At 40.8% G+C, this 27,285-nt stretch overlaps 3 protein-coding genes across 4 annotated transcripts in view; 1 reads left to right on the forward strand and 2 right to left on the reverse strand.

Annotated features, from left to right (window-relative positions):
* agps (alkylglycerone phosphate synthase) overlaps nucleotides 1-9,233 on the reverse strand; it is a 29,002-nt gene extending 19,769 nt beyond the window's left edge. Inside the window, exons 1-8 of the mRNA XM_079356943.1 lie at nucleotides 8,949-9,233; nucleotides 5,371-5,460; nucleotides 3,976-4,066; nucleotides 3,751-3,871; nucleotides 3,528-3,602; nucleotides 2,420-2,491; nucleotides 2,124-2,203; nucleotides 301-381 (exon numbers count right to left, since the gene is read on the reverse strand). Of these exons, the coding sequence (XP_079213069.1) occupies nucleotides 301-381; nucleotides 2,124-2,203; nucleotides 2,420-2,491; nucleotides 3,528-3,602; nucleotides 3,751-3,871; nucleotides 3,976-4,066; nucleotides 5,371-5,460; nucleotides 8,949-9,139 (801 nt within the window). The 5' untranslated portion in view covers nucleotides 9,140-9,233. The remainder of the gene's footprint in view (nucleotides 1-300; nucleotides 382-2,123; nucleotides 2,204-2,419; nucleotides 2,492-3,527; nucleotides 3,603-3,750; nucleotides 3,872-3,975; nucleotides 4,067-5,370; nucleotides 5,461-8,948) is intronic.
* Nucleotides 9,234-13,413: 4,180 nt separating this feature from the next.
* Nucleotides 13,414-23,697, forward strand: nfe2l2a (nfe2 like bZIP transcription factor 2a). Its single transcript, XM_079357629.1, has 5 exons — nucleotides 13,414-13,715; nucleotides 16,714-16,980; nucleotides 17,233-17,325; nucleotides 17,429-17,590; nucleotides 18,678-23,697. Exons 1-5 carry the CDS (start codon nucleotides 13,515-13,517, stop codon nucleotides 19,905-19,907), a joined length of 1,953 nt encoding a protein of 650 aa, XP_079213755.1. The 5' UTR covers nucleotides 13,414-13,514; the 3' UTR covers nucleotides 19,908-23,697.
* On the reverse strand, nucleotides 23,011-26,945 carry hnrnpa3 (heterogeneous nuclear ribonucleoprotein A3). Of its 2 annotated transcripts, none has more exons than XM_079357631.1 (11): nucleotides 26,774-26,945; nucleotides 26,011-26,133; nucleotides 25,667-25,813; nucleotides 25,375-25,585; nucleotides 25,191-25,280; nucleotides 25,005-25,076; nucleotides 24,455-24,502; nucleotides 24,182-24,307; nucleotides 23,949-24,065; nucleotides 23,798-23,862; nucleotides 23,011-23,696 (listed from the first exon to the last, which is right to left on the reverse strand). In XM_079357631.1, exons 1-10 carry the CDS (start codon nucleotides 26,777-26,779, stop codon nucleotides 23,813-23,815), a joined length of 990 nt encoding a protein of 329 aa, XP_079213757.1. In that variant the 5' UTR covers nucleotides 26,780-26,945; the 3' UTR covers nucleotides 23,011-23,696; nucleotides 23,798-23,812. The 2 variants fall into 2 exon arrangements, with proteins under 2 accessions (XP_079213757.1, XP_079213756.1); XM_079357630.1 differs by having other exon boundaries at nucleotides 24,170-24,307; nucleotides 26,774-26,940.
* Nucleotides 26,946-27,285: the final 340 nt, after the last annotated feature.

The raw sequence follows: 27,285 nt of genomic DNA on the forward strand, positions 1-27,285 counted from the left end.
ACATGCAGCTCACGCATTCCTCTACATCAAAAGCCTGCTCCTTCTCCATTTTTCTGAATTAGCTTGATGGTGCCATCTGCTCATGACCGCCGCCTCACTCTCTAATCTCTCCCCTTCAGCACTCTGTTCCTGTCTCACTCTCCCTACTAAACCCTGCTCCATCTAGCGAGCACAAAGCACCAAGGTGACTGAGCATTGGGCAACCTGTGAGCGGTCGCACGGCTTGATTGTTGGCATCGCATTTTACAGCGATGTAAGCTCTTTCCGCTGGATGAATATGGATGGACGGGGAGCACTTACCAATCTCTCCAAATCCTGACCGACGATGCCAGCCTCCACATGGGCGGTTAAATTTTTCTCGTCAATCCACAGGATGCGGTTCTGAGAATAAGAAAAGATAGCCAAGAAGCTCATATAACGTTGTTTATAAATCAGCATTAAAAGAAAAAACCTTAAGCGCTTTGTTTCATTTGACTTTAACAAAAACACGTCGCTTGTATGATACAGGTTACAACTGTTATTAAAGAAAATGTGCATCACAATGTCTATCATCGGAATTCTAAACCTGCATACCTTTGTCATTATTGACTTTGTTGAGCTGACATTAATGCTACTTTTGCACCAGCATGTCCTTCTGGCCTTGATAGTCACATGTCGGAGGATAAATGTGGGCAGGGGGGATAAAGGGACAGACACATTTTCCTCAAGGTTAAACTCAATTTAACATCCAATTCCAAATATATGCCTCTTCTTTGGGCCGCTGGGCACTTGGCCTACCCCTTCCTGCAGGAGGTCATTTCAGACATGCCATCAATTATTCTCCAGAGGTAGTAAACTTTATGGCGCAACCACACTGCTGCTTTCATGTGCTTCCATTGGAGCCAAACGCACCTCTGACCCTTGACACAGAGCGCTGGTCACTGGTGTCTGAGGCACCAAAACTCTGTGTGCTAGAAGCATCCGGACAGCTTATATATCACCTCTAGGTGGGCTCTGGATCAAAGGGGTGTACTGTAATAGTGACGATTTCATATCATAATTTAAAAAATTTAAAAAAAAAAAAACAAAACAATTATGTCGCTGGTGAGATGCTACGTGTTCTCTTAAAATAAAATAAAAAGGATCGAGCGTAAACTGAACCACTATTTATGCTGATTTTAGATGACTAGTTCAAAATATTCACTGTGTGAATATTACCTGTGTTATCCTACAGCTAGTCAAAAATCCATATTTTAAGTTACATGCACCAATAATAAAAAAGATTTAATGATGATGATGTTAAGTATTTATGAAACAATAATCGAATATACATATATATATACACACATATATACACACATATATATACATATATATATACACATATATACACACACACACACATATATACACATACATATACACATACATATATATATATACACATATATACATACACATATATATACACACACACACACACACACATATATATATATATATATATACATATATATATATATATATATATACACATACATACATATATACATACATATACATATATATATATTTTTTAAATACTTTATTAATCCCCTGGGGGGAAATTCTTGTTCGCACTCTGTTTTTTTTTTCACACACAGAATCATACAAATGCACAAGCAGGACCTGGGGACATGCATTGATGGAGAGAGGTCAGAGATGCCCCCTCTGGAAACGCCTCCTGAGCTGGTGGGGGTTCGGTGCTTTGCTCAAAGGCACCTCGGCAGTGCTCGAGAAGTGGTCTGGCACCCTTCCAGCTACCAGACCAACTTCCATAGTTTGGTCCGCATCTGGACATGGCCCTCCGGTTCCCAACCCAAGTCCCTACAGACTGAGCTACCCAACAGACAATTCCTACAGAAAATCCTGAGTCTGATTGATGAACCCTTTTTTTCCCCATAATGCAATACCATGTCATTTTTCTGTCACTGTAAGTTCAGAGATGATTAAAAACAGGAAGTTTATATCTGAACATACTTCCAATCACAACAATCAAAATAAAAAGTATGACATGAGCCGATTCAGGCAGAAATCGTTTCTTTTGTTTCTAGTGCAGATCAACTGCTTCTGCACTAGAGAAAACACAGAGTGGGATTACTTACCATCTGTGAGGTATCCAGAGAAACAATGGAGCGAGTTTCCTCTGGGGGGCACTCGAGTGCGCTTGAGACACTAGTCCCTCCTAAGAGACAGACGGACAAACGAGAGTCACAATCAGACTTACGGTAACGAGAAACATCCAGGTATCATACAAGATGGAATACAACAACACACGCATTGTGCTGCGCCTGCTGCACTGTTTGCATTACTTACATTCCTTTATGAATTATGCAGCTTTTTTTTTTTGTATTAAACACATGGTAATACATTAACACAATACATAAATTCCATGACTCACCTCCAAAAGGCATCAAACAAACATTATGTTTGCATGCCAGTTCCACAATTTTCACCACATCATTGTGGCAGTCTGTGAAGCCAAAGGACATCATTTTAGAAATTAGTGGCCATCATAAAGGACATGTTTCCATTTACCGACCTCTATTGTATTCATAAATCCAGAACCCAGATAATAACCAGAGGTACTTGGCACAGGAGATAAATACGGCACATAACACTGCTTGTGCATGTATACATGGGACAATAAATGAATGTATATAGCCTGAGCTATAAGAGGTGGAGGAACATCCGAGAAGCAGGTTTTGATTTGCATGACGGTTGTGATCTGCCTAGGGCTTTCCTCAGGCAGAGTCAGACAGCATGAAGATATGCTCTCTGGGGGGGGGGCAGGATGTGTCGGATCAATACAAACATGCTTTAGCCAATCATGGAGCTCCACTCACACTAGCGAATGGGAAGAGAAGTAATACCCACCCACGTGGATATGCTTGACTGGCCTCAAGTGCTTTCAGAGGCGGAGAGGAATGGCTGCATACGAGTATGTTTTTGCCATCCAATTAAACACTCTGCTTTCTGCCTGCAGATTACAGTTCGAAACTTTAAAAGAAGCTAAGCCTCCATTTAAAAAACACAGCATGACTTTCAGGGGACTACTGAGGAATTTTAAATTACAGGTCAAAAAAAAAAAAATCTACGAGATGCACGGCAAATGAGAGAGTACTTGTGGGGTTGGAACATTTTTATTTCGTGCCTGTTTCAATGAAACGATACCAACAGTTGCTTGGAGATTTGCTGCCCATTTGGGAGGCTGCTAATCAAGTTTCAGCTATCAGTCAAGACTCATTTGCATGATAAAATAGTCCCGGACATAACAAGAGAAAACCAATCTCAGAATCATAATTCAGACGTGGACTGTGCTTGGCCAGACCGTGGAGTATTGGGTGTCAACCGTCCTCCCCCTGACGCTTCTTATTAAGCCTCCACTCATACATATTAATATCCCTGCCTCTGCAGAGATTAACCCTTTAAATCACCTAAGCCAGTAGAGGGATGCTACGTGGGAGGAGGAAAACAGGCCGATAAAACACACACAGATATGAACTCACTTGGCCACACCACCATATCTGGAACACGGCCAACTTTTCCTTCTCGCAGGGCAAAGACCTCGTGTAAGCAATGACCTAGAAGACAAAGTTCTCAAATGAGATGACACATGTCAAGAGCATATTTGATGCGAGCATCACACATAAAAACACTGTTGCTTCATTAAAAGCCTTTCGTACTCTAACAACGTAACAAACCGGGCATATGAAACAGCTCAAATCTCACCGTGAGAGCGAAACACCCGGTCCTCTGCATCATGGGAGAAGGGGATACCCGTGGATTTCACGTCCTCCACAAAGGCCTCGTTAATAGTGGGAGGCTGTACTGCGCTGCTCGTCAGAACAGGCTGAAAACAGAGAAACAATTCACTTTAATTTGATCATTTTCAGCAGGAGCTCTTCTTTAGAGCTTCCTTTAAGGAAAACGGCAAATAATATGAGTGAGACTCACTGTTGCTAGGCTTTTATGCTGCAAATTTGCTCCGAATGTGCCCACCATCCAATCTTTCAGACTGGGGATGATCATACCACTCAGTCTATACCTGGGTTAAGTGTAGAGGAAGACACATTTTTTGTAAAAACAAAACAGAAAAGGAACAATTTAAAATGGCATGTATGAATAATTTTGTGTACTGGAAGTCAGAACCCTCAATTGAAAACATCTACTGTAAATGCTTGACTGGGCTTTTTCATTTCAGGTCCACATCTGTGCCTAATAAGAATGGAGTGTGAGGTTTGAGTCCAGAGAGGTTATTAAGCGAGCAGAGGCGAGCAGCGGTGACAGTGTCTGTGCTGTCTGTGTGACCGCACTCGCCATCCCTTGCATAATTGAGCTGCTGGCACAGCCTGGGCCCAGCCCATCAGGGCACTGTGCTGTGCCTTTGTCCGAGAGAGCATGAAACACAGCATGTAATGAAAAAAAAAAAAAAAAAAGAGCCTCTGTCCCAGTGAGTGCGGAGGAGGAGAACGACATCTCAGACATTCATTCAGCTGTGCCTCAGCCTTGGTTACTGAAGGCTGCCCAGGTAGCTTTACAGTCGAGCGGGCACAGAGCGGTTTGTAGAAACAGCTCGCACAGGAGGAAGCCATTTGCTGTGCGACGTCCAGTTCAGCTCGACTCATTACTCAAAATACATCCTCATATGCAGTCTGCCATTCCTCTGCGTTCACAATGGGACAAGCAAGGCTGTCTCTTCCAGAGGCATACGTCATGATTACACTAAAAAGGCTCATCCATACATCTTCCTTTGTTATGGGAGACAGGGATAAAGGAGCAGAGAGAGTGATTCTCTCTGCTCTAAACAGAAGCCATTTTCAATTATATTGCAGACAATTGGCTTTATTTTCCCACCCTCTCAAACACTGAAATGAAATCTTTTTTTTTTTCTCAAAATGAAATTGATTAACTGTTTTCCCACAACTCCCCTGAGACCATCAGTAATTACAAACATGATATGTTCCATTTTTCTAAACAGGTTGCAAAGTGGTTTCTGTTCATGAGCTCGAGACTTTGGGAGAGCTCAAATCACAGACAGTAACCTTCTCAGATAACAATGAGCAGTTCAAATGCCAGCCAGGAGGTGGCAGTAGCACCACATTGCTGCGAGTGTAGGAGGCAGCAACTGGATTAAAAAAGCTGGGTCAGACTCTGAGCGTGTGCCGTGGGAATGATCAATGTATGACTCCATCCTAAATATACCCAAACACATGAATGATGAAGCCAGATGTAATAGGTGTACTCGAAAGAAAAGAGGCTGTGAATGAGACACAGGGACGGACTGATACTTCATCAACAGGTAGACTGGCGCAGTGTGCTTAACAGAAGTGAGGCGATATTACACGGTACCTTTTGCCAGTAAATTCTGCTTGCCCTTTCTTGTTAAAGAGGAATTTGGTGTCACTGTATCCCCAGCCGTTCCATTTCATAATCTCCTGCCTGTGGGAAAACAAACAGTATCAGTGGTTAAGTTGCCATCGTATACACCTAACAGTGGAGTCAAGGCCGACACAATATGAAAGGAGGAAAAAAAGAGAAAACGCAGAGAGAGAGATAAATCGCCCATGTTGATATCATGTTTCATGACACTATCAAAAATACAAAATAAACGATACAGTTTCCTTCTTTCATTCAGTAACACAACCTTTGTGTTCGTCCCAGGGCCGAGCTGTCTGTCAGTGTTGGTAAATGTACATGTCAGGAGGATACAGACGGGCACACCTACAGTACTGTTGTTTGTTGTCAGTTTAACATTTCACACACTGCTCGGCACAAAGGCTCACAAGAATCACAGAGCTTGTTGACCCTATAACACAGGGCTTCCCAAACTTGTCTGCTTATAACCCCCAAAATAAGGGTGCCAGAGACCGTGGACCAACCCTGTCTGGAGGTGGTTGAGGCATGTAATGTAGGACGCTGCCACACCCTCACACCAACAGCCATATTTAAACTATGGCAACACAAACAAATACAACAGGTCCAAAAAACAAAAGATTATCCTGAATAGCAATTTAAGGTAAAAAAAAATAAAATTAAAAAAATTAAAAAAGCAGAGTAGAATAAAAATGATCTCCATGTATTAAACCCTGAGTGGACATACAGAACGTAATAGACAAGTGTGAGCATCTTTCTGTGTAAAGAGCAACACACACACACACACACACACACACACACACACACACACACACACACACACACACACACACACACACACACACACACACACACACACACACACACACACACACACACACACACACACACACACACACACACACACACACACACACACACACAGTCATGTGCAAACTTACATCATAAGTACTTTTACAAATGCATGTCCTTTTCCTCTCACTTAATGATCTGCTTTTATTCGAAACTGGATGTTGCAACATTATTCTTTTTTTTTACAGAAATTGGTAAAATATAGTTTTAATTATTTTAAATTCTTATTATTTCTTTTTGTGAAGGTCACACCCCCACTTTGGTAACCACTGTCTTAATGCAGAAGCAGAGGTGACATATTCCGACAGTTTGCATGCATAGAAGAAGTTAGCAAACACAGACACACCCTCTGCTGTGAGCCATTTCCCCCACTAACACCACTTCATTTCCATTTATGGCAGCCTGCGGGCATTTTTAAAGCTGCTTTCAATACCGCTCAGGTTCGGTTGGTGACAATGGCAGTTATTTTGTGTCTGCTATAGTTGCAAGTTCAAGCTAATTATTTAGCACACGTATCCACTGAAGAAGTATACCAGCACACACCACCCCGCTGTAGTTCGGTCATTGCTACTTAAATGGTGGAATTTATCTGACAAATGTCACAATCCTTTAAATGTTTAGGGATATTTTATTATAATCACCAGCTTCACATGAAGACATTATGCTATATTGTCCATGCTCAAGTACTGTGTGGAGCAATTGTGCTGTACTTACACCTCTGAGCACACCATAAGTCACGGGCCACTTGGGATGGGATGCTGACAAAGTAGCATAGAAGCTATAACGAAGATTTATAGCTACCAAAATGGAGTTTCCTATAAATTAAGAGAGGGTGAAGAAATGAGAGTGACACAAAGTTATGTTTTGATAAATCCTTGCTTGAACTACAGCGCTGTCCTGGTTGGTGTAAAGAATTAACAAATAAGTTTCATTAAATTGTGTGGCAAGGTGAGTGTGTACAATCCATGCTTGTTTCTGAGTTATTTCTTATCTAAATATAGGGTGTATGGTTCGTGATGTAAAAGGAATTCCTGATATTGTGGCCCTTAGAGGCAAACTTCTGATGTGTCATTTTGAGCTACACGAAACAAAACATTAACATAGACTCATACTAAATACACAAAACATCAAAGACAAAGAAGGACTTCTGCAATGAAAAAAAAAACTCAATTTGAATGACACTGTGACAGCTTGGATTAATTCAGTGAGATTCCTTTGGTCAATATCCACAGCTGTGTGATGTCTTGTTTCGTAAATTGCTTACTAATTTGCTCATAGAATTGAGCACAAAAATCATGCTTCTTTGGACAGACTGAGAGACAAAAGCATATTTAAGAGTATTAGTTTGAGGTGTACTTAAAAAAAAATCCTCCAACTGAAACTCGTGGTGGATGTAAATTTCTCACTGTCTTGTCAGTGCTGAAGAACACCTTCCCGAAACTCCTCCAGACAACCTGCAAATCCGCATTCTAGCCTGAAAACCCCAAACCAACCACACCAGAAAAGCAGCAGCTGGGAATTGTTGCATAAATAGTTCAAAGGCTGAACTGATGGAGTCCCTACTTCTTTAAAGAAACAATGTTTATGTATACAAATGGCCTGAACATTAAGACTTCCCGGCATCTCAAGGCTTAACTGCACAAACCCAAACATGACTGCGTGACTATTCCCAATTCTGTGTCACTTTTTAGGCACTACAAAACTTACTCTCTCTAGTAATTTAAGAACAGACAAGGATAAGAGCCATGACATTTTCATCAAAATCATCTCAGTGTCAAATTGACAAGATGCAGGTCACAAAAGTAAATAGTGATACTGTTTAAGTGGTAGACTTTAATATTGAGCTTGGGTTGTTTTTTTCTCATACTGACACTAGAGGTCAGCACAGTGTGCCATAAGGAAATGAGCTGTCAAGAGGTTGAAACAGAGAAGTCAGACCACTACTTGTCCTAACCAATCAGATCACAAGAAGATCAACTGAGATTGCTGTCACAAATTAAATAATCCCCCCTCCTCCTTTTCTTTATTATCTAATTATACAGTTTAATAGTTAAAAATGTAAAGGACTAGAGCCTATTACTTAAATTGTTCAACAATTTCACATGTGAGGACCCGCGGCAGATTAAATAACGTACAGATGTGTAGTTAAGAAGACAAAAATGTATATATATATTTTAAAAAAAAGAAGAAAGTTTCCGTGACAGGGTAAATAATCGATTACACGACTCAAATGTCGACGACTCAATCCAGTGACTGTTTAAGTGAATCATCTGGAAAGTGCCAGAAGCTTAGCCAAAACTTCTACCTAAATCTTTCAGGACATGACCGGTATTGGTGAAATCATCATATGACTAATCAACTAATACACGCTAAGGAAGACGCCTTGCACTGAAAAAAACTTTGACAAAGTCGTCCACACGTAACGTTAAACTCTTGAGATTAAACCTCGCCGCACCCACCCCATAGCAAATTAACGTCTACTCGGTAGCCTAGCAACGTTAGCTAGCAGGCTAATTAAAAGCAGCTTTAAGCGTCTCTACCCTTCGTTGCTAAAGCTCAGATAAGAGAGGGGAGACTGTCTGTCAGTCCATATCACCCTTTCAGTTCTTGCATAGAAATGACTGCACGGATGATTTACTTAAAACTAGCAAAAGCCAAAGATGAAGGACCCCCTCGTCCACCGCTCCATCACAGCCTCGTACCTCCTTCTCGGCACCGTCCTCTCCTCACTACTGGGAGCTTCTGTCTTGCTAACTTTGCCTTTGCACTCCGTGGCAAGGATGTCCGAGTCCCCATCCGCCGGTCTTTGTAGATGTCCAGCAATTATACTAAGTCTTTGCTGTGCAATCCGCTGCCTCTCGGAGCTGCCGCTGCCGCTGCTGTTGGACGCCATGCTGCTTCCGTGTTTGTGAAGGGAGGGAGCGGATCCATGAGCGGGGCTGGCTGTCAGAGGTCAGCGCAGGGAAAGTGTGTTGCGTTCAGGAGCCTGTCGGAAATATCACAGGCAGGCAAAGAAATAACCCAAATAGTGGCAAATGCCTGGAAACTAGGGGAAGTGTCAATTTTCTCTCTTGCCACGTTTAGAAGTAAGGGAGAGAGCTGATGAACTCTAAAACGGGCTTTATAACATTTTTCATGAATCTTACAGACGATTGGCTAGGCTATGTTAAATGGGTAACATGGCTACATTAAAGAGGATGAACCGATGAAGCGTTTAAGATATAAAGTGGTCAACAGACAATGAACCTTTTGACAATTCTACTAATCAGTTTAGCCTGTCTTTTGAATCCCTTTCGCATCATAAAAACACCAATCATCTACCACTCTTCCCTCTTATGTTATGGAAATCTGCTGATTTATTTTAATTACCCTGCATGATGGTTTAACCTACATATTTTGGACTTTAAATTACAGGACACAAAAAACGGATCAGGGATAATTGGACTCCAGGAACGACGAAAATAAAGAGAGACAATATAGAGGATTTTCATTTGTCAGTAATTAGGCTATGGAAGTTGGTTTAGAACAACTTACTGTTTTTGTTGAACATAGGCTGTAGCCTATAACAAACGGATATAGCCTACAGTCTGTGGTTGAGTTAGGAGCGGACTGTGAGTATTCGCGAGGAGCTTTAAAGAACACCTGAAAGCACCATTTAATGTATTTCCCAGCAAGCCTTGCGGTATACCACTGGTTACATAGGCTCCATTGACTGAGTTAACTTACATAGGCTATCGTTGAAGTTACGAGATAATAAAAAAAAACATGTCAGCCTTTTTCTTTTTGCTTTAAAAGTAATAGAGAGGACAAAATATTTCGACATTGTTGATACCAGATTAGCCTTTAAAAAAGGATCGCCTTCACTGGGAGAAATTAACAAGAATAATGACATTGATCAAATTAGTAAAAGGAAAAAAAACCAAATGCTGTAAAAAATGTATACATGTCTCTGGCATTGAACTGTTCAACTGAAATGGAGGTTAAAATATAGTTTTAAAACGCATGCCTCAGCAATTACAACTTGAGAAAATAGCTTGTAGTTTAGTCACCTGACCAGTGTGACTTCTGTTTCCATATGGCAGATTGCATTCCCCTCTAAGCAATGGTTTAACAAAACGGTAAAGCACATAAACAAAAAACTACTACTTCAGAATACTTATTTCCAATATACATTTAAAAAATGACAGAGGCAGTGACAATGCTGAAAAGAAAAACTTTATTTTAGAAAACAGTTCATTTGTTCCAAGGATTACAGCACTGCAGTAAATGTCAATGTCCAGATGTTTGAGGATTTATCTCCCAAATGTTAAAGTATTAACTCCCAAAACAAAGTTCTGTAATGCACTGACTGCCAGCAATTAGAGTCTAAGTGTATCACAGAACTTTATTTGGAAAGCCATGGTGCCACCTCATAGGTTTGTCCTTGTGCAGGACCTTATCCTCCTCATGACTGGGTGCTCCTTTAACCTGCATAAAACGTAGAATACACAGGGTGTAGACTTGGATCATCTCTCTTTGCATTGACTTAAACACAAAAAATACAGCCTAAGAAGAGAAAACAGCTGTTAGAGAAATAGAAAAGTAGGCTAGGTTTAGAAAGGACTGGGCCTACTAAAAGGCTTGCTGTGCGGTGGAAGGTCCTCCAGAAAGAAGAGATATCGCAGGTAAAGCAGGCCACACAGAGTCTTTGTAAAATTTATCAGCCTGAACATCATTTGGGTATATGCAACAGTTAATTCCTGTCATATTTTCTACCAAAAATTACCCTAAATGCATTTACTTACCCATTAAACTTGACCATCTGTTACCTTTTACTCCATATCAACTGGCATGTTTGAAATTTCCAGTTCTGGTGATATCTTTAGCCACAGTAGGATTACTTCACTCCTCTGCCCATGTGTCATTGATTCTAGCCTACCTGTTGAGCTTTTACAACTTTGTGAAATGAACTGGCCTTATAAAGAATATGCTGTTCCCAGCACAAAACAGAAAGATATAGCCAAATAGAAATGAGTGAAGTGCAGAAAGCTAGAGGAGTATGAAGCTCTGTCAGTTTTAAGCTACGTATGACACTTGACACTTTAAAAGCAAACAAGAGACAGCAACTTTAAAAGTGCAAAGTAACATCATAGACATCAAAATGTTTTTGTGGATCTTGACGTTGTTAAAGATTAACACGAGAAGTATTTTGTTTTCAAGCAGATTAGTTTTGCGAATCATACAGTACCTGATGTAGGTAGACGCAAAGAAATCAGCTGCAATCCAACACGAGGGGGCAAGTAGTCTGGATCACAAATTGCAAAAGCAGAAAGCTACGTGAGGACATTGCAGGCCATAACTGGATTCACAGTGCAAAACGCCGGTTTTCACTGAGGTCGGTGTCCGTCTGCGGACTTGCAGCGCTCTGGTCTTAAGGTGTCTGTCGCCGCTTTTACCTTTTCTTCCCCCAGTCCTGTGCACTTCACTATATGCAGCTGGAAGAATGTCGACGTGGAGCTGCCAAACGTGAACGCGTGCTCATGAGCGCGCATGAGAGGGGGGAAAATAGGCTTTTTAGTGTAATTTCACGCAGCGGCACAGTGAGCTGCACTTCAGTGTGAGCTTCTTCACATATTGGTGCCACAGCCAGGACCCAGTCCGTCTTATTACCTTGACATATTCCGAAGACCCTTAATCACATCTCAATCCCACTTCTAATTTACGCTGAGGTGTCAGAATGAGTCGAAATTAATTAACTGGTTGGATTGTATAGGCTAAACCTTGGCAACTCTTTGGACTGGATTAGAGCAAAGCGTAATTATAACGTATATTTAAGTCATTAAGCGTGAAAGTAGGCTATAGAAAAATGCTATTCGAGAGAAGTCTTTATCATGAGCTAAATAAACGTGTGGTGATGAGTGCATGTTATAAAGTTAACGTTTAGGCCTATGCTGTTAGGCTGTAGAAATAATGCTAGAATAATTCAGACAAAACTTTGCAAAATCCCTTTAGAAGGGCAAAACAATACTTTGTTTCAGAATGTTTGTCAGAATCTGAAATCATGCAACTTGCACCAGAAGGATTTAATTAAAAGTCCTTTATGAAAACTGTTTGTGTCATGTTATTAATGATATATTCACTGTTTGTTTACAAACTTGTGCTTTTTTACCCTCTTTGCAGCCTTCTGGGTATAACAACAACTAATGCAATGTATATTTATTGTGAACTTGTCACTTAACTTTTATATATACTAGTGGTTTGTTTATTTTGTCACAGCCCTTTTCATGTGGCACTTGTGTGTTGCCTAAAAAAAATCACACAAGTGCCAGATAAGCTTAGACTATGGTTGGTAAATGGGGAAAAAATAGTAACTTCGACAAGAATGAGCATAACTGAAAATACTCAAGAACAGTAAAAGCAAATCTATCCTTAAAAAAGTGTAAAACAATGACTAGCCTACTCTTTACCAAACATTGTGTACAACATTTGCTTAATATCAGAATCAGATTTATTGGCCAGGTATGCTTACACACACAAGGAATTTAAATTTGGTGAACTTTACTCTCTATTTACAATGTATATGTAAAAGTTATACGATTAAATAGCAAAAAATAAACATAAAATAGCAAAGACTGTGTTCAAGACTAAATAAGACAGATAGTAGTAAAGTTGCTTTTTTAATGCAGGACTCTAATAAACTGATAGCCTATACTTTTCTTTAATAGACTCTCAGGCAATCAGGAGATGTCTTGAGTTTTTATAGGGGGACATTAGGGCCCCCGGGCCTCGAGCTCCACATCGGGCTTGATAACCAGCAGGGGGCGCTGTGCACCAATCAAAACCCTTCTGGTGACGTGGATGACGTAGTTAGAAAATAAATGAAATTACACCAAGGATTATTACATAGATCGAATTTAAATAAAGAGATGCAGTTCTGGGGAAATCCTCATCATAGCTCTGCTGTTATAATTTTGATTATATATGCTTTTTTTTTATTTAGCCTAAATGTACTTGGTAGATCACGTGTGCCACCATCTTTTACATTATATGATGACCTTCAAGCGTTCATTAAACACTTACTCAACCCTCAAACGCTATGGGTTTTTTTTCATTACAGGGTTATTTTATGTAGATACATTACTAAAGTTCACCCCCCCCCCCCCCCCCCACACACACACACACACACACACACACACACGCACACACGCAGCACCTCCACGCCTCATAGGCCGGTGTGAGGGGGACGATCCCGGCGCTGTAACGCGGTAGGCAGGGCCAGCGTTTCCGTAATGATCATCATATGTCAAGGAAGCAATGTTTGCCTCAGTTCAGCTGCTGTGACGGACCTTATCGGCCCCGGACGGACCGCTCGCCATTTTAATCTGTCATTTGAGGAATTACACGCACATATATCCATCATACGGCGTTTCTATACGGTGACACAGATCTCCACGATGATGGATATGGAGGTGATGCATTCCAGTCAACAGGTAGGCTAAATACGAGTTATTTCTTCAAAGTGGCCACAAACTGGCGAACATTTGAGTTTAACTTCCTTTTAGGAGAGGCAGAAACATACTGTAACTTAGTTGCGTTTCGAATAGAAAATGAGATTGTTAACATAACGTGTCAGCTGTATGTTTAGTCATACGTAAGTGAAGAGGTTATAAAGAAGGAATAAGCGCCCCAGTATGAGTGAAAGTACCAAACACAGAGGACAGCTTCTTTCTGTGAATATTGACGCTGCCTTTCTAAACCGCTTTCAGTTCTGCAAGTCATTCACTTGTGACGTTTTTTTTCCTCGACAGGAAACTAAATAAACTTTTATTAGAATTAAAAATGATTTTCTTTTGTTCCTCTGTTGAATTACGCGTTTTCCGACACACTGGTCTGGTTTGGTAAACAGAAAAAAAGGAAGCTTCTCGAGTTTTTATTCCTGTAACTGTTTTCCTCCTCCTCCCCGCCCCCCTGCTTTTCCTCTAAGCATGTGATGCCATATCTGATGTAGACAAGCTTGCAACCATGAGAAAGTGTATTTTTTTCAAGACAATGCTGTGATCCCTGAATGTTCCTCATGTCTAAAACTGCTTCCTAAACTTCATCTGGACATGATGTGTTCGCACACATCTTTTAATGTTTGCTTATGTTTTCATGTTATAAGGCCTTACATCTTCAGTGTTTGGATAAACTTGCCATAAGTCAGGGTCAGTGGAAGTACACAGTTGACTTATGAGGGCCTAAAAACAGGGCTGTTTTTGAGCATGTGCGGCTGTGTTTCATCATCCATGGTCAAGGGGGCATGTCCACTGAAAGAGGCTACACTAAACCACAAGACTCCACTGCCCTTTTGAGGCCCTTGTGTTCAGCCGAAAGGAAGTAAATGAACAACTCAAACTTAAGGCACACTAGTGTCACTCCTTTATCACGCAGTTTGACAGTATTCGGAAGTTTGGGCTTTTCATTTAATTTTGTGTGTGTTTTAATTTCTCATGTGATCAGGCTCACGTGCCACGACATATGTTGTTTCCATTTCATACTAAAGGCATGTTGTTTTACTTCTATTTCCATGTAGCTTGTTATGTGACGGAAAGATCTTGGAGATATTTTATGATCCAATTTCCTCATTCTGATGCCAAAACAGGTCAGGTGGCAGCATTGTTTCGGACTGTTGCGATCGCCTGAACTAACACACCCACATTTACAACGCCTATTTGTCACTAATACAGAGCAGTACTTATCATTTAATAAGTTACTTTGATTCTATGAAGCTATAAAACAGCGATTTTAATCTGTGGGAGTGAAATGGCTGCTTGAACTTTCCCTTCATAGGTAGACAGACCTTATTTAGACATGGGCATGTTTTTAAGGCATTAGAATGACTTGTTTGATGAGCTTACTGTATAAGGTGTGACCAACTGTTAACAAGAGAGTGGGATGTTTTGTTTGGAAAACATGTATGACCTCAAGAAGTGTGTGAAGTCTTCCCAGGTATTTTAGGGCACTTCCTCGTTCCTTCAGGAGCCACAATGCCTGCTTGTGTGCACACCTCTCAGTTGGTGAGTGTGAGTTATAGTAGGCCGCCTTGGTAATGTGTAATCCGTCAGTGGTCATGCCTCTGATGCAACACTGAGGCAAAGAGTGTTAGTGGGTTCCTACTTTGTTTTGCCACTGCTGGAGTTCAGAAAAACGGTGTCAACAAAGTCTTAAAATACTTGAAGATGTTGTTCGCTGTCATTCTAAGGCAACGAAGGCTTTCCCCTACATTTTGACTGATTTTTTCCCCCCCGCGAGTTTTACATCCCTATTTCTTGTGTGTTGTTCTGCTTTATTCTTTTCTTCCCTTCAGCTTACTTTCTGCTTCCTCTTGGCTATGTCTGCTCAGGTCATATGACCGATTTGCAAGCATTAGAAAGCCTAGATCATAAGTCATGTTTGTACCCAATTCTGAGGAACAAACAAGTCACATGCTCAGACATGTTCCTGTGTACCAGTGTCTTCGGGTTTGATGTAACTTCCCTGAGTCTTGTGAAACAGTTTCCTTCTGTAAATAAGTTCTAGTGAAAGAGCCAAGGAAGAGAACAGCACAGTTTATCTTCCGACATTTTTGTATATCAGAGAAAAAAACATTCTGCCTGTGAGAGGATATCAACAGGGAGGTCCATTAAAATACCATCATACCGGTTTGTACTCTGTGCCTGCTGTAATGCCAGCAACATTAGCTTTAATGTGCAAAAGTAAATTCAATGATATAATTATCTGTGCAGGATTGTGATATAATATCTTGACGCTGGTTATTATTAGTTGGAGTGATTTGCTTGAAGACAAAAAGCAGAAAGGCACCATGGGAAAAAGGCTTGTTATTCCACTTAGACACATATCTGCTGCTATACTTAACTGTTCTTCAGTTTATTTGATTAAATCCAACCTTTTATGTGACATGCAATATCACTGATAAATAGGATCTTCTCTTTAAACCTCATAGTAACACCTGCTATTAAACCATCTTTTAAACATGCCTGCAACTTTCTGTTGTGAAATGATACATGGTGGGATTGAAATGTACTTCATTGTAAGAACTACGCTATGACATAAAGTCCCTTAAACAAAAATGTGTCCTTTAGTGCAGCCTATTTGTGAGTTCTGATATTTAAAAAAAAACAAAACAACAACTTAGATTGTAATTTAATTGTATGGGTGATGAAAGTTTCCAGTGGAAAGGGTATCAACTGATGATACACGTCTGTTTCTGGAGTGTAGTGGCAGCCGGGGAAAGAGAGAACTATATGTATTATTCACGTGGCTTCTCCCTCTTGACATTGGCGCCAGTGTTGTCAGTGAGTGAACAGATATAGAGGGACAGGGTGTGGCGAGTGCAGCAGCCAGGCGTCACAGCAGGGACGCTCTTCCTTGGCTTTAACACTGCTCGGTCTCTCGCTGCAGGACAGGCATGTCCACACTCCCTAACCTGATCTGGTTTTGTCTTTTCAGGACATGAACCTGATTGACATACTGTGGAAGCAGGATATCGATCTGGGTGCCAGGCGCGAGGTGTTCGACTACAATCACCGTCAGAAGGAACATGAGCTGCAGCGGCAGCGCGAGCTGGAGGAAGAGAAGAGGCTGGATCTGCTGCGGGAGCAGGAAAAGGCGCTGCTGGCACAGCTGCAGCTCGACGAGGAGACGGGAGAGTACATACCATGCCCACCAACCAGCGCCCCGCTGCAGACCATCGTCACGCCTCTCGAGGTTACACAGGTAAGCGCACCTGGCCATCATTACTCATGTCAGAGGAGGACCACTCCCATCTCATTTGATAGGCTGCGGCTGTGTCGTAGCTAGGTAACCACCTCTTTGTGTAATTACAGATACACAGGTGGCTCTGTAGTTTTGCATTGGTGCCTTGAATCTGCTCCTCAGAGGGCTGAGCGTCATAAATATGAAATATTTAAAAGGTGCTATGCCAAAAAAGATGCCAGCTAATAGAAGTCTTTGAACCTTTTCTCGCAGGATGTCAGCTTCACGGAGGGGAACGGTGAGACCATGTCTTTTGATGAGTGCTTGCAGCTTCTGGCAGAGACATTTCCTGTAGAGGAAGCTGAGGTAAGAACATTAAATCATTAGCACACATGTGACAACACAGCTCGACATTTAACGTGACTTTTAGCTGTACTGAAAAGGTTGTGTTCTTGCGTTTACCTCACAGAGCTCCTCGGTTTGCTTGGACACACCTGCCGTTTCGGCACCCATGATGTCCCCGGAGCAGCCAGCCGCGACGCTGGCCACCCTTTCCCCACCACCCCAACAGGGGACGTCCCCGGATCTGGAGCAGGCCTGGATGGAGCTTTTGTCCCTCCCTGAGCTGCAGGTATAATACATGGATTGTAATGCCTCAGTGGCACAGTGGTCGGCGCTGGTATTTGTTGGAACAAATACCCAAAGAATGCATCAACGTCAGGAGTCCTGCATTAGAAGACAAACACCTTTTTGTTTGATTTATGAGAACGGGGTCTCCTATATGTGAGGCCGGTTTACCTGTCTCATTCCTCTGTGATTAGGTTTCATCAGACTTTTTCAAGTCAGGGAGCTTGTTATTCAAGATGTGATGCAATGTTTTTTATGAATAGTAGCGACCAGCCTAATCCAATAGATTAAGAAGAAATGTTGTTTAACGAGGGAGTGACTATCGTAAATCCTTTACTTATGGCAGCAATATAAAGCAGCCTTATCAGTTTTGTTTCAAGGCAGCTCATATTTGCTTTTTTTGATGGGTGTAGTTGAGTGGCATTTGGTGCCTTGAACTTTCACTCTGTCTCAGAGTGGACTGGACTATAGTCCTAACAAGACGGGTTACATTCAGAAGCGCTGCATTATTTCAAACAAGTGAACAATGTTGAAGATCGGGATAGTGTGGACCCGTGTTCTTGTATAGGCTGCATAGTGATGGTTATGTTTGCAACATAAGCAAACTAAGAGTTTTGCATTTGTGACTTTGTAACTATCTCAGCCATTAGAATCTTTTCTTTAAAGAAACAGGAGGCTTCCTTGTGCACATATTGAACACTTTTTATCAGTGAATACATTTGAAGTGGAACATCTTTGGTCGCCTAATGCTATGGGTATTGATTTGTTTTAAAAGATTAAGCATGCCTCTTTTTCAGGAATGGATAGTACAAGGCAGACTTCTTTCATTCTATTTTCACCAGATTTCAATATTCAAGTTTTTTTTAATCAGAATAATGAGGCTTTAGAGGTGTGCTACATGGGTATCAGTTGTCGCCATCAAGGTTTGCCACAGATCAGGTTTTAGGTGTAACTGTAGTTTTAAATGAATATTAATCAATTATTTATGAAGATTAGGATTTTTTTTAATCTCTTCTTTGAATTCTGATACATCAAAGCAAAGCTGTTTTATTGTATGTTTTCTAATGTTTCTTTTTTTCTTTTTCTTCTAGCAATGCTTGAGCATGCAAATGGAGGATACACTGGAGACCACGACTTATCCTCTTCCAAACAGCTCGGACATCCAGAATTCAAACTACACTTTTTACCCCATGACCGATCTCACAGAGGGGGAAACAAACAATGCCAACGTTTGTTCGACAGAGTTTATGAATACTCTTAATGGCTCTGTTACCACTGTGGCTCCACCAGACACTCTCAGCCAGATGAAAGCAGAGGATCCAGTGTTAAATACTAACTTCTGTGACATTTTTTACCCCAATGCTATTGTGGAAGAGAAAAGTGGCCAACATAACCAACATGGCCTTGAAGTAAATGAAAACATGCCTTCTTTCACTCCACTGGACCTTTACAGCCTCTCGCCTGGTGATGCATTTGAAATTGGCAAACAAAATGTGATGCCAGAATTGCCTGACTCAGATTCAGGAATCTCTTCAAACACGAGTCCGAATTCGAGTTCCCCCGGGAAGTCTGTGTATGGAGATGGCTCCTATATTTACAGTGATTCAGACATGGAGGAGATGGACCAAAACCCTGGCAGTGCAGAATCTGATTACTCAGAGATGTTCTCCATTAATTTCCAGCCTGATGATCTTCTACCTGCCATTTCTGTTTATACTAGAACGGGTCAGTCTGAGCAGCAGCTGGAAAAGGACCCCAAACAACTTAAGACTGATCCAGCAGAGGAGAGCGGTCACAACAGTGCTCCTTTCACCAAAGACAAACTGAAGAAACGCTCTGATGTGCGTCTCTCCAGAGACGAGCAGAGGGCTAAGGCCCTCAAAATCCCCTTCACTGTATCAATGATCATCAATCTGCCCGTTGACGACTTCAACGAGATGATGTCAAAGCACCAACTGAACGAGGCTCAGCTGGCCCTGGTCCGAGACATACGCCGCCGTGGCAAGAACAAAGTGGCCGCTCAGAACTGCCGCAAACGCAAGATGGAGAGCATAGTGGGTCTGGAGGGCGACCTGGACTCACTGAAGGAAGAGAAGGAACGTCTGCTGAGCGAGAAGAGCCAGAACGCCGCAGACCTGAAGGAAATGAAGCAGCAACTCAACAGCTTGTACCTGGAAGTCTTCAGCCAGCTGAGAGACGAGAAGGGAAATTCATACTCCCCGTCTGATTACTCCCTCCAGCAGTCGACAAACGGCAGCATCTTTCTTGTTCCTCGTGTGAAAAAGACTTTTATAAAGAGTGAAGACAAACCTTCTCCTTAATAGTATGGTACTGCATTATAGTAATACTATGCAATAACTTTGTAGTCGCTCAGCTTTAAAGCATTACTCGCTTAGCAGAACTATTGTATAGTTTTTGCACACTTCTTTTGAATGTAATATTTTTGATATTTTACTTTTGTACTCTCTTTAAAGATTCTTTAACAAATATCGTTTGTAAATATAAACATCACTTGCTATTGAGATTGATAAAACTGTTACTGTGTGTAAATATATATATATATATAAATTGTATATATCATATTTCTGTATTCTGATCGTTTCAATCATTACTTGTATTTTTTAACTGTCCCTGTATGATTTGCTGCCCAAGTTCTCTTTTTTTTTTTAAATCTTGACTTCACTGCTTTTAAATAAAGTATTCATAGTATAGACATACAGCCTCCTGTTTTCTGGGAACAGAACATTGTGTGGTGTAATATGGTCTGCTGCAGATTGATGCCAGATGGATGTATAGTCCAAGGAGCGGTTACATAACTTACCACATGTTCAAGTCAGTTCTTGACGTGAAAGCTCCACCAAAGGGCTTAAAAGGCAGCAAATGAAAGGAATACTGTACCGAAACAAGAGTGTTATTGGCTTAAACCATTTAATAATCTGCTTGCCTTTTATTGGACCACGCTTGTTTGAATTGTAACCTAAATCTTTTAATGCTGCAAACCTCCTGTTGCAAAAAAACAAACCCCACCCCATGTTCATTATGTTACACAACAAAGAATACAATTGTGGAGTATGCTCAGTATAAACCATGCATGTCAACTCAAATGATCCACCCAGCAAGCATTTACAAAAGGTAAAGGCCTACGCAATCAGGACGTGCACTAGCTGCACTTTCACACACAAACACCACCTTTGATCACCAAGCCCCGTTTCTGCTCTCATGACAAGACTTATGAAACCCTTTTCACAATGAGGACTGTTTACAAAAGGATGTATCATTGAAGAGCTTTTCAGAAATAGACCACTGAAATCATGGAAAAGGTTTTTATTGAAGAGCACAAGTCACACTTTACATTTACACGTTACTGTACCTCCAACATATTTAAGTAATACTGGAGTGCTTTCATCAAGCACTTTTTTTCCTGTCGTTGGTCAGTCTACATTCCTGTGAAGAAATACTATCCTTCAACTGATTCAGGGAAGACGAAGAGTAGGCCTCGCTCTTTTTGACTCACTATACTGAAAGTAGATGAAATGTGCTTTTAAACTTACCAGGTTTAGTCTGTTTTAACACATTCATGAGAACTGTATTGCAAGTACAGTTAAAGAGGAACAGTAATCTCATATTGAGAATACATACTTATCCTGGAATTTTTTTTTTTAACTCAGTTTTTGAGTTTCATTGGAAAAAAAATCCATGTCTTCAATTCTGTGAAAACATAGCTAGCCACATATAGTATTGGTATGACACATATAGTATTGGTATGACACGCCCATTTTGTGTGACAGTTTCAACTTGTGACATCTCTTTCTCACATTTCACTTATACTCCACACGTCCATTTGGCTGCCTGTCATTTAAAATGATTGAAAAATCTAATTTTTAATTTGGGGTGATGGTGGTGAGGATGAGTCCTTAAAATAAATGTGGGGTATAAGCCTATTACTTTGGAAGTGGCGAAATCAAATGTGCAGATTAAAGGTTATTTGAATAAAATACAAATTGTATAGTATAACGTTACAAAGACCACAATTTCCAGTCGTAATACATTTATTTAAAGAGCTGGTAGGGATGTCTTGCAATGACCAAATGTAATACATTTTGGGCCTACTTGGGCTAAGCAATAGTTTAGCATAAGAATACTGCACGTCACTTTCTTAGGGGCGGTTGTAGATTAAGTTGTCCTGCTGTAAAATTAACTTTCATGATGCCTCCTTTTTGACGTAGTTAGAGGTTTAAACTCATAACCATGCCTCAGCATTGTTGTCAGAATTGGATATTATCATAGTGGTCTGTATTTTATGTAAAGTATTCCTACTGATTATACTCACTTTTCATTACTTCAGGAGAAATATACATAGACCTTCAAAATAAAGTTCGGCACAACATCCTCACTTTGACCTCAGTAATCAACGTGGAATTTAATTTAAACAGTGTTTGGATTCACTGAATGCGTCATCATTGCCTTTATAGTACTTAGTAAGAAGTAATGAAACATACCACATTTCTTTTACCTCAACACATACCAAACAACTCAGGTGGTGTTGATAAGTTCTGGTCAAAGGAGAGTAATTCTTGACATCATCCTGCTGGATTCGACTCCAAAACAACCCCTTCATCATTTGTTATCATGATGTGTATTTTTAGATTTACAGTAAGAGCAGCCTTGTATAATATTTTGAAAAAGTCTTACCCATCCAGAACCCTCCATGTTATCAGGTCTTTACAGATTTTCAGCAAGAAGAGAATTCCTCTTTCCACATCTGCAAATCAAGCAAAGTGGTTACTCTTACCTGCTCCATCTTCTTAAGTCAGCTTTTGTGAAATACTCACTCCCTTTCCTCGTTAATGTCTGAAATCTAGCATCTGCGGGTAAAACTGCAGTATCTCTGACTCAACAGGATTTCCATTGTGTCCAGGAACTAGTCTTTCTTCGCTAGCACCAGCTGCTGGAGGGTTTAGCTAGCCTTGAAAATGAGAGATAGATGCTCACTACCAGGACCGACACTGCAAGCTTCCTTCCATGGCCGGTTGTGCTCGATGCTGCCTTCTCCCTTCTCTCTCAAAATGCTGACTGGTCCACTGTGCTGGGGCTGAAGACGTCCTGTCTGAAAGTCATCTGCAATCCTCCACACTAGTGTTGCTGAGGGCCCAACTGCAGGAGGTTGTGGCTGAAATAATCCTAATGGCTAAACACTGGGATATGTGGTGTATGGGCCCCTGCCCTAGGACTACACAAAACTCCCTTGTACAAGTATAAACAGTATTTACACTATTTTCACCCACAGAAGTCTTATTGAATACTTCAAAATGAGTAAAAACTTTTAACAGGGTGATTTGCTCAACTTCACAGTCACACTGAGCAGGCAACAAATACATAACTCATTTCATCTCTTTCTGAACCAATGATGCACTGAACTTCATGTCACTTTACTACACAATTTTATTCGGTCTTTTTCTACTACTCAAAATATTCGGAACAATCTAAAATTCGTTTTTTTTTGGGAACAAGAAAAGTGAGGGATTCCCTTAACTCTAATCCAGGCTGCGTGTAGCTGTTCACACTGGTACTATGAAGGATTTACATACTGTGCTTCACATACAAAATCATAGTACACTTGACACTTGTAATTGAGCAATCATAATAAGGTCAGAAAGAAAAGATTGTGTAATTCTAGCTCATCTGATGGCCTGATATTACTTTACTTTATGACACAACCAGGTTAAAAGACAAAATATTAGTTGACCAGAAGAAAACTGACCCATATAAAAAAAGAAAAACAATGTTAAGAGCTGACTTCAGATTTAAAAAAAACAAAACAAAAAGAAACAAAACAATTGACTCTTTACCCCTGATACCATAGGCACAATACATACACTTCAGACGCACAAAAGGAAAAGTTGCTTAATAGGGAAAACATCTATCACAATTAAGGAAGGGATTCATCTGCACTCATGTCTTGTGTATACAGTCCTTCTTCCATTTAGCTGCAGTAAAAGTCTGACTTGTGTGTTCCTCTAATGCTTTCAGATGACTGCCTCAAAGTAACCTTCAGCTTTCCTGACAACTCCTTTGCTCACCTCCTCGCCTCTGCTGCTAAGAACTGAAGCCTGTTGAATGGATACAGGATAGAACAAATAGTTATTCTGCACTTTCATAGGCTCACTCTGTACTGTGCTCCGAGTGTGGTGTGAAACGGAAAGCTACTTACCGAAACAAGACATTATTAATATCGCCGTGAGGTGTAGCCGCCTCCGCCGCCCCCAGAGTTGTAGCCTGTGGAGATGTGCCATTACAAAACATGTTGGATTTGGCCTTTTAAAGTCTGGTTGACACTTCAGGAGTTGGAGGCTTTAACTCACCACCATAGGGACCCCCTGAGTTTCTGCCACCATAGTTGTTTCCCTTCATGGGCCCGTAGTTTGACTGCTGTCCACCATAATTTCCAAAGTCGTTATAATTTCCACCCCCTCCATATCCTAAAGAGAAAATGGTCCGTTTTAAGACAAGGTGTCTCGTTCTTAAATGTTTCAATCTACATATTACGCTTGAGTTTTATTTCTGCAGTAATTTAAATTGTTACCTCCGTCATTACCTCCGTATCCTCCATCGCAGCTACCACCAAATCCACCACCCTGATTACCATATCCTGGACCACCACCTCCATAGCCCCCTCGGCCTCCTCCATAACCTGGTCCTCCACCATAATTACCTCCAGGACCTGTAATAGAGAAAAATGGGGTAAACTTACATAACCTTATCCAAAACAGGTTTTCTCTGAGCAGCAGTGATCCATGCAATAGCCACAGGAGTTTAACGTGTGACTTGTAGTACCTAAAAACCCCTTAGATATTTAATAACAGCTCACCATTGTCAAAATCATCGCCATAACCTCCTCGTCCGCCACCATAGCCACCTGAAAACAGAAGTCAAATGTATTAAGCATTCAAACTGATGTGATTTATTACTATTTGAGCCTTAAAACAAAACAGGGTCATGTCACATGTCCACACAGATCAATATACATCTGAATTGTTAAAACACAAACACTTGAAATAATGGACCTTTGTCATAGGGAGGAAAAGACAATGAATTTCTGCATTTCAAAATGACATCTCTGTTGATCGTGACTTTCTGCAGCAACTTATTTTCACAACTTTGTAAAGCAGATCCCCATACAAGTTCAATTACTGACAAGATCATTTGACATGCAAAAAGATACATCAGGAACCTCTTAAATCAAGTAACTTAAGAATTTGAATAAACTCAACACGTCCACACTAAATCATTAGAATCCTTCCACTGTGTTCTGGTGTTTCTAATGGATGTGAGATATTGTCGTATAGTGCCTATGCTGATTGAACATACGTGTGACTGAGGCCAGAGGCACAATCATTTGCAATGCAAAAACTGCTCACCTCGGCTGTAGTTGCCCCCACCTCCAAAATTGCTGCCTCTCCCCATGAAGTTTCCAGATCCTCCACTCCTGCCTGATGCAGGAAATACATTCCATTACCCAAATGCCAAGGACATTACTGTAATTGCAAAAAATGTAGAACTATGGTCAGTTTGTAATATTTCATTTTACACTGGATAGTGCTTACCCCTGTTGGTGGACATGGTACTCATTTCCTGTTTTGAGAGTGCTTTCCTGACCTCACAGTTATGGAAGTTGATTGTGTGGTATTTCTGGGCTAGAAAGAAACATGACAGAATCTTACATTTATTATACCACTGTCTCATGTTTAATTACAATCAGTTAGCCTCGATGTTAATGATGACACATACCAACAATTTTGTCTACTGTGTCATGGTCTTCAAAGGACACAAAGCAGAATCCCCTCTTCTTCCCTGTGGAGCGCTCCTCCATGATGTCGATGCATTCAATCTTCCCATATTTTTCAAAATACTCCCTAATGTGGTACTCTTCAGTGTCCTCCTTGATTCCGCCGACAAAGATCTTCTTCACTGTCAGATGGGCACCTGGTTTATTTGAGTCCTGAAACAGAGTATATCAACAGATTTACTCAAAACATGAACCCTCCTGAAGAATCAGCCTTCTGTTCTGGGATTAGTTTACCTCTCTGGACACCGCCCTCTTGGGTTCAACGACTCGCCCGTCTACTTTATGAGGCCTTGCTTTCATGGCATCGTCTACTTCCACAACAGAGGAATACGTTACGAAGCCAAACCCTCTTGATCGCTTGCTGTTGGGGTCCCTCATTACCTAGAAACACAAAATAATGCACAACGGTGATGAGAACATTTTAATTGGGATGTTAGGTCAGATATGTTTCCAATATAATACTTTCTAAAAATGTAACGTTGAATACTCGTTAAATACTAGAAAACAATGACATTAAACCTTTTAGTATCATTATAGTCTGAGGCAATCTTGCCAGAAGCTTCAAGAAAACCACGTACCACACAATCCGTGAGGGAGCCCCACTGTTCAAAGTGGGCCCGTAAACTCTCCTCGGTGGTTTCAAAGCTGAGACCTCCGATAAACAGCTTTCTGAGCTGCTCGGGTTCTTTAGCATCATGGTCCTGCAAAACACAGCATTGTTACATAACACCACTGTGCTCCTGCATGAAATAAAAATATGTACAGTACACACACCATTATCTGCAACCAACCCGTATTGACAGGACTAAACGATGGCTTTAGTGCTGCAATAAAAACAACCAAACTGTGTGAAAGTGCATACAATTATTGTCATATACAGAGCCAACACAAAACAAAACATTTTTATTTTTGCTCAATAAATCGTAATTGAAATACGCCAGGCTGAGGCCTACAGTCCGAGAGCGGCCTAAAGCTAACTTAACCAGCTAGCGTTAACTCGAACAAGAAATGCCACATTTTGAACACTTTAATCAATGTAACAAAAGTAAGGCCTATACTTATATGTGTACTATAAGCAAAAGTTATTAATTTGAACAAGAAAGGCTTTCAAATGAGCTCTCCAGTTGCAACAACACATAGTTAGCCTATTTTTGACTATCATTAGCCAGGCTGCAGCATTAGCCACGTTGGACATCGACCTGCATAAAAACAAACTACATATTACATTACAACACCGTGCCTTCCCTTCACAATGGTACATCGCTGTTAAAGAGCGGAAGTAAATATGATGCACTTTAATAACAACCGTATTAAATTTGCTACATTTTGAGAGCTCCTCACCTCCATTTTGCAGATGTCCACGGGTGTAGCGCTGGGTGGCTCACGTGACTACGACATCGCCAGTAATGTGGCGGGGGGGGGGGGGGGGGTGTCCCTGTGTTGCAGTTCGTAAAAGGTATATTCTCACTGTATATATAATTATGAAATGTAAGAGCCGCTGGCACCCCTGAAATTATAACAATACAATTTGCATTAAGATGTTTAGTTTTGTTAGAACACATTGTGTGTATTCTTTAACCTGGCTTCGTGTTTTTAAAAAGGAAATTTGCGCCCTCTGCTGGTAGAATAGGAATTCGTCGGGACAGAACAATCAGAATCTGTTTCATTGGCCATGTATGCCCTCTCTCTCTCTCTCTCTCTCTCTCTCTCTCTCTCTCTCTCTCTCTCTCTCTCTCTCTCTCTCTCTCTCTCTCTCTCTCAAAAAATGAAACATTAGATATAAACATAATAAGATGAAAGACTAAGGCTAAATAAAATACAAGTAAAAATGTTTTGTTGAACATGATAATAAA

This window comes from Symphodus melops (assembly GCF_947650265.1).
Source record: "Symphodus melops genome assembly, chromosome: 12".
In the NCBI taxonomy this organism is placed as follows: Eukaryota; Metazoa; Chordata; class Actinopteri; order Labriformes; family Labridae; genus Symphodus; species Symphodus melops.